Below are 13,057 nucleotides of genomic sequence, written 5' to 3'. Positions count from 1 at the left end.
ACTGTCTCAGTTAAACTACAAACTGAAGTGGTGAAGAAAATCATGTTACAATAGTTTTGAGTTTTGGCAGCTGCCTCCACTTAAAGAAAGAAAAACTGGCCAGATATTCAAAAACCTTAATGACAAAAACCCCGGGGGCCAACTTTCAGGCTGATGTGGGTATTTGTAGACAAAAAGGACCCAAACGGTGATGTGGTTAAATAAAATTCAAAATGTTGAAAACACAGAATAACAATTTATTTTAAAAAAAACATTGTGGATAAACAATAACTTTTCCAGCTGAAACATTTTGAATTATACATATATTTAAAGTTTGTTACAGAAAAATAATTTAGAATTTGAACAGATTCAGATAACTCTACATCAGTAAGTGATTTGAGTTTTTTTCTTCATTGTCAACTCCCAATACATATCTTGCCTGACCTTGGAAAGGCACAGGCGATTGATCAGTGGTGCAATGACATCATTGTGATGCCCGGTTACATCTTGTCTACTAATTAATATCTTTATCAGACCTAATTTAAAAAAAACTAAAGCAAACAGTTCTCTGCTTAAAACTACGTTGCTGCATGCGTTCACTTTTCTTTCCTTGATGCTGCAGTGGTGGCACTATATACGTTCAGGACAGGTTGTTCCTTGGATCTGAAAGACTCTCTAGTACAGACCTGCTAAATCTCAAAGCATGAATAGAAATGTGCATTGTGTGATAACATTTGCAGGGAATCAGAGCACTAGTGGAGATGTGTGAGCAAGGCAATCTTCTCCACTGCATCAACTATTCTTTTCAACTTAAAACAGGATCTCAATTCTGATCCAAGTTGCTTCAGATGTACTATGATTACAAATCATGATTACAAAGCTATCAAAATCATTATGCTCCAAAAATGAAAATACAACTTCTCAGGAGTTATTGATTGGGTTACAAGAGGTGTTGTGCCTGTTAACCTTTTTTTGCAGCATAAGCAGCACAGGTAGCGGAGTTAGATCCAAATCCAAAATAGTTTATATCTTCAGACCTCCAAAAGATTCCATTGGACTGAATTCACAGCTAAAGCCTTGTTTCTTTCACACAGCCGAAGGCCATAGGTAGCATTTTGATAAACTCTTAACAATGGAATTCCATAGCTGCTCTCAAAGGATTTAATAGGTGTGACACAAAACAGACAAGAACTCCCAAGTTTCTAAATATGGAATCCCCTGTTTAAAGGGGGCATTTTCTTTCCCAACTGAGTCCATTGTTATCAAGTAAAAAATATTACAGTAAATGTACAGAATCTCTAGCATTCTTAAATGCATGCAGTGTTCAATCCAGCTTATAGTAGAAATAACAATGCTAAACTCCAGAATGCCAATCACAGGACAATTGATATGAAATAATCATAACTTATTTCTTACTGACTACCATTTGTCCCTTGTTACAACCGACTTATTCTTTGTTCTAACTGTAGCAGCTGATTGGCCACATCACTGGGAAGGTCGGTGTTGACTTGCTCTTCAAAATATTTGCTGATCTCTTTGATTTCCTCTTCCCAGAATTCTTTCTCAACACTGAAGAGCACGTCCATGTTCACATGGCTGAGGCCCTCAAGGTTCAGGGCGCCGTCGGCGGGAATGAAACCCAAAGGAGACAGCTTGGCACAGTCCTCTCCCTCGATTCTCCGGAACATCCACTCCAGCACTCGGCAGTTCTCCCCGAAACCCGGCCACAGGTAGTTGTTCTGCTTATCCTTGCGGAACCAGTTGACATGGAAGATCTTGGGAAGTCTTGAGCTGGTCCTGTGCTCCATGCTGAGCCAGTGCAATAGGTATTTGCCATAGTTGTACCCAAAGAAAGGCCGCATGGCAAAAGGGTCATGCATAATGACCTTACCTGAGAAACAGTGACAAAAGGAGCAATGAAAAACTACTGCCAAGGGTGATACAGGAACTATCTGAGTTAACAATTTATTAATATGGAGACAAATAATATCACACCACAACGATCACACTAAACTCAAAATTTTAATTGACAGCTTTCCTGTTTCATGTGTGAACATAGACAGTGAATGTTATCAGACTCCTCACTCCACATCCACATGCATTCACTTTACATCAGGGATTACAGGACACTGTTATTGGTGTATTGCATCCCAGCGTTACTGGCATATTCTGTGTCCCAGCGTTACTGCCGTACTCTGTGTCCCAGCATTACTTCCATACTCTGTGTCCCTGTGCTACTGCCATACTCGGTGTGTCAGTGTTACTGCAGTATCTAGACTAGGCTGATCCTTGGGATGAGGGGGATTGTCCTACGAGAAGAGATTGAGTAGTATATTCTCTGAGGTTTAGAAGAATGAGAGGTGATCTCATTGAAACATATAAAATTATAAAGTGGCCTGATAGGGTAGATGTTGAGAGTCTGTTTCCCCTGGCTGTGGAGTCTAAAACTAGGGGTCACAGCCTCATAATAAGGGATTGGCCACTTAGGACTGAAATTAGGAGAAGTTTCTTCACTCAAAGGGTTGGGAATCTTTGGCATTCTCGACTCCAGAGAGCTGTGGATGCTCAGTCATTGAGTATATTCAACAGAGATTGATAGATTTTTGGATACGAAGGAAATCAAGGGATATAGAGATAGTGCAGGAAGGTGGAGTTGAGGTTGAAGGTCAGCCATGATCTTATTGAATGGTGGAGCAGGCTTGAAGGACCGTATGGCCTACTCCTGCTCCTATTTCTTATGTTCAGACAGGAAACAGAGAGTAGGAATAAACGGGTCTTTTACCGGTTGGCAGGCAGTGACTAGTGGTATACCGCAGGGATCAGTGTTTGGGCCCCAGCTATTCACAATATATATTAATGACTTGGGTGAGGGAACTAAATGTAACATTTCCAAGTTTGCTGATGACACAAAGCTGGGGGGGGAGATGTGAACTGTGAGGAGGATGCAAAGAGGCTCCAATGTGATTTGAACAAGAGTCATAGAGTTATACAGCACAGAAACAGGCCCTTCGGCCCATCATGTCTGTGCTGGCCATTAAGCACCTAACTATTTTAGTCCCATTTTCCAGCACTTGGCCCGTAGCCTTGTATGCTACGGTGTGTCAAGTGCTCATCTAAATATTTCTTAAATGTTGTGAGGGTTCCTGCTTCTACCACCACTTCAGGTAGTGTATTCTAGATTCCAACCACCCTCTGGGTGAAAGTTTTTCCTCAAATCCCCTCTAAACCTCCTGCCCCTTACCTTAAATCTATGCCCCCTGGTTGTTGACCCCTCCGCTAAGGGAAAAAGTTTCTTCCTATCTAACCTATCAATGCCCCTCATAATTTTGTATACCTCAATCATATCTCCCCTCATCCTTCTCTGTTCTAAGGAAAACAACCCTAGCCTTTTCAGTCTCTCTTCATAGCAGAAATGCTCCAGCCCAGGCAACATCCTGGTGAATCTCCTTTGCACCCTATCCAGTGCAATCACATCCTTCCTACAGTGCGGTGCCCAGAACTATACACAGTACTCCAGCTGTGGCCTAACTAGTGTTTTATACAGCTTCATCACAACCTCCCTGCTCTTATATTCTATGCCTCGGCTAATAAAGGCAAGTATCCCATATGCCTTCCTAACCACCCTATCTGCCTGTGCTGCTGCCTTCAGTGATCTATGGACAAGTACACTAAGGTCCCTCTGACCTTCTGTACTGCCTAGGGTCCTACTATCCATTGTATATTCGCTTGCCTTGTTAGTCCTCCCAAAATGCATCACCTCACACTTCTCAGGATTAAATTCCACTTGCCACAGCTCCACCCATCTTACCAACCCATCTATATCGTCCTGTAATCTAAGGCTTTCCTCCTCACTATTTACGACACCACCAATTTTTGTGTCACCCGCGAACTTACTTATCATACCTCCTATATTCACATCTAAATCATAAATGTACACTACAAATAGCAAGGATCCCAGCACCATTCCCAGTGGTACACCACTGGTCACAGGCTTCCACTCACAAAAAACAACCCTCGACCATCACCCTCTGTTTCCTGCCACTAAGCCAATTTTGGATCCAATTTGCCAAATTGCCTTGGATCCCATGGGCTCTTACTTTCTTAACCAATCTCCCATGCGGGACCTTATCAAAAGCCTTACTGAAGTTCATGTAGACTACATCAACTGCTTTACCCTCATCTACACATCTAGTCACCTCCTCGAAAAATTCAATCAAGTTATTTAGACATGATCTCCCCCGACAAAGCCATGCTGACTATCCCTGATTATTCCCTGCCTCAGAATGTTTTCCAATAGTTTCCCTACCACTGATGTTAGACTCACCGGCCTATAATTACTTGGTCTATCCCTGCTACCCTTCTTGAATAATGGTACCACATTCGCTGTCCTCCAGTCCTCTGGCACCTCTCCCATGGCCAGAGAGGATCTGAAAATTTGTGTCAGAGCCCCTGCTATCACCTCCCGTGCCTCACACAACAGCCTGGGATACATCTCATCTGGGCCTGGGGATTTATCCACTTTTAAGCCCGCTAAAACATCTAATACTTCCTCCCTTTCAATGCTAATATGTTCAAGTATATCGCAATCCCCCTCCCTGATCTCTACACCTACATCGTCGTTCTCCACAATGGAAACAGATAAAAAGTAATCATTTAAAACATCACCTATGTCCTCCGGCTCCACACACAGATTGCCACTTTGGTCCCTAATGGGCCCTACTCTTTCCCTGGTTATCCTCTTGCCCTTAAAGTACTTATAAAATGCCTTAGGATTTTCCTTTATATTGACTGCCAATGTTTTTCATATCCCCTCTTCGCTCTCCTAATTACTTTTTTAAGTACCCCCCTACACTTTCTATACTCATACAAGTGGCGTGAGTGGGCAAATGCATGGCAGATGCAGTATAATGTGGGTAAATGTGAGGTTATCCACTTTGGTTGCAAAGACAGAAAGGCAGATTATTATCTGAATGGTGATAGATTGGGAAAGGGGGAGGTGCAACGAGACCTGTGTGTCCTTGTACACCAGTCGCTAAAAGCAAGCATTCAGGTGCAGTAAGCAATTCAGAAGGCGAATGGTATGTTTGCCTTCATTGCAAGAGTATTTGAGTACAGGAGCAAGGATGTCTTACTGCAGTTATACAGGGCTTTGGTGAGACCACATCTGGAGTATTGTGTGCAGTTTTTGGTCTCCTTATCTGAGGAAGGATGTTCTTGCCATGGAGGGAGTGCAAAGAAGATTTACCAGGCTGATTCCTGGGTTGGCAGGATTGACGTATGAGGAGAGATTGGGTCAACTAGGCCTATATTCACCAGAGTTTAGAAGAATGAGAGGGGATCTCAGAAACCTATAAAATTCTAACAGGACTAGACAGGCTAGATGCAGATGGCTGGGGAGTCCAGAATCAGGAGTCACTATCTCAGGATACGGGGTATGCCATTTAGAACTGAGATGAGGAGAAACTTCTTCACTCAGAGGGTGGTGAACCTGTGGAATTCTCTACCGCAGAAGGCAGTGGAGGCCAAATCATTAAATATATGCAAGAAGGAGAGAGATATATTTCTTAATACCAAAGGGATCAAGGGATATGGGGAAAAAGCGGGAACAGGGTACTAAATTAGGTGATTAGCCATGATCTTTTTTGAATGGTGGAGCAGGCCCGAAGGGCCAAATGGCCTACTCCTGCTCCTATTTTCTATGTTTCTATGTTGTTATGTTCTCTGTGACCCAGTGTTGCTGCCATACTCTATGTCGCATTGTTCCGGTAGTCTGTCTCAGTGTTGCAGTGTTCTGTGTCCCACTGTCACTGTGTCTGTGCCCCAGTGTTACTATGTACTGTGGGGCAGAGTTATTATGTATACTGTGTCCCAGTGTTATGATGTAGTGTGTGTCCCAGTGTTACTGTATTCTGTGAGGCAGAGTCACTATGTATACTGTGTCCCAGTGTTATGATGTAGTGTGTGTCCCAGTGTTACTCTCATACCTTTGTGTTCTGCTGCAGCTGTAGCCTCTGATCTCATGGCCGCTCCGATGAAAACTCCGTGCTGCCAGTTGAAAGCTTCATACACCAGTGGAACACCTGGAATGGAATGAAACTCTTTGAAATAATGAACGTCAATACACATAAGTCTGAGGTTGTACATTTTGGTAGACCAAAGGAGGCCTTATACTCTCTAGAAAATAAGTGTCTAAATAGGGTAGAGGAGCAGAGGGATCTGGAGGTACTGATATACAAAATTCCTAAAAGTAATGGTATAGTTTAATAAGACCATAAAAAGGAAACAAAGCACTGGGGTTTATTTATAAAGGGACAGAATTGAAAATCAGCTAAGTTATGTTAAACTTGCAGAGAACCCTTTGTCAGACCACACTTGGAGTACTGTGCATAGTTCTGGTCTTATTACAAAAAGTATATAGAGGCACTAGAGAAGGTGCAAATAAGATTTATGAGAACAATACCAGAACTGAGAGGTTATACCTATCGGGAAAGCTTGAACAAGCTGGGGCTCTATTGCCTAAAAAAAGAGAAGACTGAGGGGTGAACTGATAGAGGTCTTTAAGATTATGAAAGCATTTGAGAACGTATATGGAGAGAAGATGTTTCCATTAGGGGCCATAAATATAAGATAGTCATTAATAAATCCAATAGGAAATTCTTTACCCAAAGAGTTGGAACGTGCAACTTGCTAGACGAAGGAATTGTTGAGGTGAATATGCATTTAACGGAAAGTTAGATAAACACATGACAAAGGAATAAAAGAATATGCTGATTAGGGTGAGATGGAGGTGGGGTGTAAGTAGGCTCGTATGGAGCATAAACAATGACATAGGCCTGTTGGATTGAATGGCCTGAGATAAATACTGTGCTGTAAATACGATGTAACTACTATATAACAGTCCATTATCCACTGCGCAGTTCATATGTATGTTTCAACACTGGTTTAACCAAATGTCCACTGCCGGAGTTCCTGAGCTCTCTGAGTAGCAGTCCAGTACAATACTAATGCAGCTGACAGGCTCTCTGTCTAATGTTTAGTTGTGCTGCCCTACAGATTAGACTATCGTACCTTTTGGTCTCCGTCCTCCAAAGACAATTCCTTCAATGGGAACCCCTTCAGGAGACTCCCAATCTGGGTCCATGATCGGACACTGTCTGGCAGGAGTACAGAACCTGGAGTTGGGGTGTGAACATGGTTCTCCATCCTCTGGCGTCCACATTTTGTTTTTCCATGAAGTCACTGTGACGTCAGGGGGCAGAGTTTCATCAATTCCTTCCCAATAAGCACCCCCATCGCTGGTTTCTGCTACATTGGTGAAAATGGTGTTGTTGCTGATGGTTTTCATTGCATTTGGATTTGTTTTCACAGATGTCCCGGGAGCTACACCAAAGAAGCCATTTTCTGGGTTGATTGCTCTCAGCTTACCTGTGGGAAGATCCAGTAAGGGATTTATTCATAAACACATCGAACTTTCACCCGCCAATGGATGTTCAATACAAAGTGGATACATTCTCATCTCATTATTTCACATCTGACAAACTATAGAGAGATGTTGAGATCAACAAACCTTGTTCATCGAATTTCATCCAGGCGATGTCATCTCCCACGCACTCGACTTTCCAGCCGGGTAGTGTTGGATTCATCATGGCCATGTTTGTTTTCCCACAAGCGCTGGGAAAGGCAGCAGCAATGTACTTCTTCTGGCCTTTGGGATTGGTTACTCCCAGGATCTGGGGAGGGAAGGAGAAGCTGATAAGCAACAGATTCCTATGCACTGATCCTGGGCTAAGTCTACCGAGCACTGCAGCTTGGCGAAAGAAATACAGTGTGGGACAGTCAGTGCATGTGTTTATGCTGACACAGGGTGAGCAATGTATTACCATTGATTATTTTCTCTCCGTCACATCTCCCATTCTGCACAGCCGATCCCAAATGATTCAATGTTTTTAAATTACTCCAGAAAAATACACTAATACCCTTTATTTAACCTAAACTTCAGACATTATTAAGCTCAGTGTGAAACTGAGAAACATCACTCATTGCCAAGGGACTCGATGTGAAAAAAAAAATTTGCATTTATACTCTGCACTTTTCAACACCTCAGGAAGCCCTAAAGCACATTATAGCCAATGAAATACTCCTGAAGTCACTGTTGCAGCCAATATGTACACAGCAAGATCCCACGAACACTAAAGTGATAATAGCCAAAACATCAGCATTTTAGGAATGTTGGTTCAGGGATAACTATTCACCAGGAAAAAAAAAATCACTCTTTATTCTTCAAAATAGTCACATGGGATTTTTACATCCACATGAGAGACCAAACGGGGCTTCAGTCTAACTTCTCATCCAAAAGACAGCAGCCCTGACAATGCAGCACTCCCTCAGTACTGCACTGGAGTGTCAACCTGGATTATGTGCTCAAGTCTCAGGAGTGGGACTTAAACCCGTAACCTCAAACTCAGAGGCAAGTGTGCTACCAATTCAGCCAAGGCTGACACCTTAAAGCAGGCCTTAAATATGATATTCATGTTATTTCAGAAATGTGCTTCTTTGACAGGACCGAGCATATTACTGATAAACTACAACTGCTAAATATCCAGCAAACAGTAACTCCTATATTCTTACCAGCATGTGCTCGGCCAGCCAGCCCTCTTCTTCAGCAATCCTGGAGGCGATACGTAGAGCGAAGCACTTCTTTCCCAGCAGTGAGTTACCTCCGTAACCGCTCCCGAATGAAATAATCTCCCTGCGTTGAGGTATGTGGGCGACCAGTGTCAGCTCGGGATTGCAGGCCCAGTTATTGACCAGTGGCCCTAAATACAAGAGATGGATTGTCACCCAAAGGCTCAATACAAAGCTGTTGGTTCAAAGGGTAAGACCCCTTTCCTCTTCCCATCCCCGCACCCAGAGAGCAATAATTAATCCAAAGTGGCCAAATCCAAACTCACTCTTTAGCGGTAAAGGGCATCCGACTGAATGAAGACATTTCACAAACTGGCCATTGCCCAGGGTCTCCAGTACTGCTGATCCCATGCGAGTCATGATACGCATGCTAGCCACAACGTAAGGTGAATCTGTGAGCTGGATCCCAATCTTGGACAGAGGTGAACCCAAAGGTCCCATGCTGAATGGTATCAGGTACATTGTACGGCCTAGAGAGTAACATGAAGAAAATCAATGCTGAGACTATTCTGGGATAGAATTTGCTTGGTGTTTAAATCCTTATGAACTCAAGTTTAAACTCAGGTTTAGTTACAATCACTGCTGTCTATTACAGCATTTACAGAACTACAGATGGAATAACAAACATCGTGAGTAATGCCAAGACAGTTATCTCATCACTGGGATAGGATGAGGTCATAAACCACAAGAGTGGAGCTCAGAATTTCTATCTGTTATCCAAACCCCAAACTCCCTGCACCTGTAGTTTATACTATGAGACACTGAGGGGTGTTGCATTGTTAGGTTTGTATTAGTAGTGTCGTAGGACGTTCTAGAGAAAGTCTTAGATCCGGTAAAGGTTAACTGACAACTCTTTATTATTTACAGTTACTATATATACACCTCGCAAGCCACCTAAGCTAGCATCCTTCGTGTTGCTATACCTGCCTCTTCAGTCTATCTCATGTGACCAGTACATCATCGCTTGTACAGTGGGCGGGGTGTCTCTCACTTTCTCTGGTATTAACCCTTTACATCCTTATACTGAAAGGGGCAGGGAAGTGGAGGCGGGGAAAGGTCCTTTGATTTTGGTGGCACCTTTGGTGGGCATTTGCCACCATCATCCGAGCCAGCTACTGACTCTACCTGGAACAGGCAAACCTCTCAACTGCAGTGCTGTAGTTAGGGCAGCTGAATGGTGCAGTTCGGATGTTTGTTGGTAACGTCAGTAGTCAGAAGCTGTCACAGTTAGCAGCAGAGATCCTGGATCCTCCTGGATGGACCAGGAACTGTGAAAGGTGTCCTGGAGTGGTGAGAAGTGTGTGAACAGAGTGGTTGAGTTGATTATGTGTGATAAGGTCCACACTGAAGAGTCAATAACTGTCCTGCACCTTCATTGAGTAACATCTCAGAAGTTGATATGCAGAAAGAATAGTAAAGAAATATCCTGGAGTGAATTAATGTCTGTACCTTTCATACACTCTGGGAAACGTGCACTGAATGCCTTTTCAAACTCCTTCTCTGACAGCCAGCGCCCGAGCTGGCTGACTCCGTTCTTTGCTAAGGGAACAGTATCTCTCTGCTCAGGGGTCACAATCACAGTTTTACTTTCCACACGAGCAACATCCCTGGGGTCTGTGCGAGCCAACCAGCTGGAAATGACAAAAGTTGATGAGATTCAGTCACAGTGATTTCTGCATTAAGGCAAGTCAATCCTCATCACAATTTAAACCTCAATAATACATCACTGCAATGTGTGGTGATTTAGGATTGAAGGCTGAGCACTGGAACTGAAAGCAACTATTGTGTTTGTCCACTGTGTCCATGGTCTGAAAGCCCTGTACAGGGCAGTGATATTTTTGTAAGACCCCTGTTTTTAGATTGAATGTAATTCATGTGTATGATGTAAGACACTGCAGGAGATGGGGGCAATGAACCTTGTGCTGTTTGTTCTATCTTCTCCCGTTCCATATGTTGGTAAGTATGGCAAGCTGAATATTTACTGGGCTCACGTTCTGATTGTCTCTGTAGGGACCTGATACAGTGAGGCCCTTTTTTCTGCTTGGCATTAATGAGTTTTCATACTTACATCTCTAAATCATGCTTTGAACCCTCATCTTTTTTCTTAATTAGCATCTTGCAGGATTATAACGGTTGTCATACAAATAATTAACTTGAGTTGTCCTTTACATCATCTCACAGCCACAGAAAACTCTCCCATAATCAGGTGTTGCAGGACATGGGATCTCTGTCCATTCACCTCTGGTGCATTAAGAGCATAAGGATATGAATATGTGGGCAGCAAACTGGCTGCACATTGGCACTGAACCGGCAAACTCCCCCAGGAGTTATAAACAGTCGGTGTGACAAATGGATGTGCCGCTCAGGTACAGCAGCAAATTCTCTTCAGAGGCTGGTGCTGATGCATGTTGGTGGACAGTGTTGAGGGAGCTTTGCTCTGTGTGTAACCCTGGTATACTTGACCTGGGAGTGCTTATTGCTGATACAAAAGTGGATGGCAAAAGTGAAAAATAAGGTGTCTAAAATTGACAGCACAATAAAACTTCATCAAAATATATGGACTTGTAGAGGAGAAAGCTGCTCACCAGTTCTGATACTTGCGTAAGCGTTTGATCATTCCCTGCTCCTCCATCAGGGACAGAATCTGCCTGTTCTCTTCTTCGCTTCCATCACAGATGTGGATGCTGTCTGGCTGACACAGCTTCGCACTTTGTTCAACAAAGTCTCTCACTTCAGAGTTTAAAATGTTCAGGTTCCCCCAAACCAGTAGAGACTGAGACTGGTGCTGTGGGGCCATGTCTTCTCCGAGAAATGGATCAGCAAGAACCTGCAAAACAATAGTTACGTCACTGCTAACAATGGTCAGAATGAGTGTGTGTCTTCATTACAGCAGACAAATCACATGAACAGAATTAAAGAAAACATAATTATTATACAGTAATTATTATACAGTGTTCTCATTCAGGTTGGTGGTGTCTTAAATTTACATCTGCTGAATGCATGGATTATTGGAATAATTCTTCAGGGTAAAAACCGGGCAATAATATAAAATGATAATCTGGTGAAATCTGTATTTAAAGTGCGATGATTCCTGCAGTTTGTCTTGAAGCTGCAAATCTTTCTCAGCACAATAAATCTAGAGACAACGTGGCGAAACAGAAGCGGAATAAGAATGGAATTAGTGAACAACTCCCGATAACATGAAAAAAATAAGCTGCAAAAATATACTTCAGGTCAAAATAGTAAAATGCACATATTGTTTCTCAGTACCATCTATTTGCACGAACACTGAACGTTAACCTGCTTCGCAATGTACTGAGGTTCACTTACTCTGCTTGCTAGATCTGTCTTAGAGCAATTTCAGTTGGTCGGTCTGAATTCTAACTTCTTTTTCTTCTTTCAAGCAGCTTGAATTCTGAAGTTCTTCAGATGTCTGATGTGCTTTTGCTATGTTGCCTGTGCCTTTAAGTACAGAATTGGGGGACCTCCCATCACTCAGCGATAAGGGGGGCTCGTCATGCTCGTCATCAAGAGTGAACACATCTCGCTGAGAACGCAGTTAATACCTAATCCAGTCACAGCAATCTGTACTTTTAATGTTTATTCCAGCAATCAGCGATCAATAGCTTTGAAAATGTGTAACAGCCACACCTCTTCAAGGATGTGGTTAATATATAATCCAGCCAATAATCTGTTTCAACAGATAGTAATCAATAGTTGATAAAATGTGCTTTTTCTTTTCATTTTAGCTGAGGTATGCAAGCTGCAATGCTTGTCGAATGTTCTCGTGTCAAACTCTGGCCCAGCTCTGATGCAACCTTGTCTTCTGATCCAAAAAGTGCTGAGATTTATGTGGTGACATTCCCTTTAATCAGACAGGGCCATCGTCGCTGTCGATGCTCCAATCAGTTCTTTGGAAATCAAGGCTACACCTCTGGAGTTGACGGGCTGACAACATGGTCAGTGTCACTATTTGTTGATTGGCTCGGAATGGGGGCCCGACTCAGGTGTGGATTCAATCCACAGCAACTGTGGGATTTCTTAGAGAACAGTGAAAAGAAAGACTTGCATTTATATAGCGCCTTTTATTACCTCAGGATGTTCTAAAACACTTTACAATATTTTTGAAGTACTTTTGAAGTGTAGCCCCTGGTATATAGAAAACACATCAGCTAATTTGCACACAAGTTCCCACAAATGGCAGTGAGATAATGACCAGATAATCCATTTTAGGTGTTGGTCGAGAGATAAATATTGACCAGGACACCAGGGAGAACTTACAAGCTCTTCTTTGAACAGTGCCACAGGACCTTTTACTCCCACCTGAGAGGGCAGACAGGGCGTCAGTTTAACACTACATCCAATATCAGCACCTCTGACAGTGCAGAACTCC

At 42.8% G+C, this 13,057-nt stretch overlaps 1 protein-coding gene across 1 annotated transcript; it reads right to left on the bottom strand.

The window, feature by feature from the left end:
* Positions 1-215: 215 nt before the first annotated feature.
* On the bottom strand, positions 216-12,112 carry LOC137378013 (phosphoenolpyruvate carboxykinase, cytosolic [GTP]-like). The gene is made up of 9 exons (XM_068048044.1): positions 11,995-12,112; positions 11,250-11,491; positions 10,114-10,295; positions 8,931-9,134; positions 8,608-8,795; positions 7,547-7,709; positions 7,048-7,404; positions 5,964-6,059; positions 216-1,870 (listed from the first exon to the last, which is right to left on the bottom strand). The coding sequence occupies exons 2-9, from the start codon at positions 11,459-11,461 to the stop codon at positions 1,416-1,418; spliced, it is 1,857 nt and encodes a 618-aa protein (XP_067904145.1). The 5' UTR covers positions 11,462-11,491; positions 11,995-12,112; the 3' UTR covers positions 216-1,415.
* Between the last annotated feature and the right edge of the window lie 945 nt (positions 12,113-13,057).

This window comes from Heterodontus francisci, chromosome 16 (assembly GCF_036365525.1).
Source record: "Heterodontus francisci isolate sHetFra1 chromosome 16, sHetFra1.hap1, whole genome shotgun sequence".
NCBI classification, from domain to species: domain Eukaryota; kingdom Metazoa; phylum Chordata; class Chondrichthyes; order Heterodontiformes; family Heterodontidae; genus Heterodontus; species Heterodontus francisci.
This window is presented reverse-complemented; position numbering and strand designations above follow the sequence as displayed.

Coding starts and splice junctions, on each gene's coding strand:
- LOC137378013 (XM_068048044.1), bottom strand. CDS start 11,461: ATGGCCCCACAGCACCAGTCTCAGTCTCTACTGGTTTGGGGGAACCTG. Junction 7,710..8,607: donor GGCTGGCCGAGCACATGCTG/GTAAGAATATAG, acceptor TTCCCTCCCCAG/ATCCTGGGAGTAACCAATCC. Junction 6,060..7,047: donor TGGAGGACGGAGACCAAAAG/GTACGATAGTCT, acceptor ATTCCATTCCAG/GTGTTCCACTGGTGTATGAA.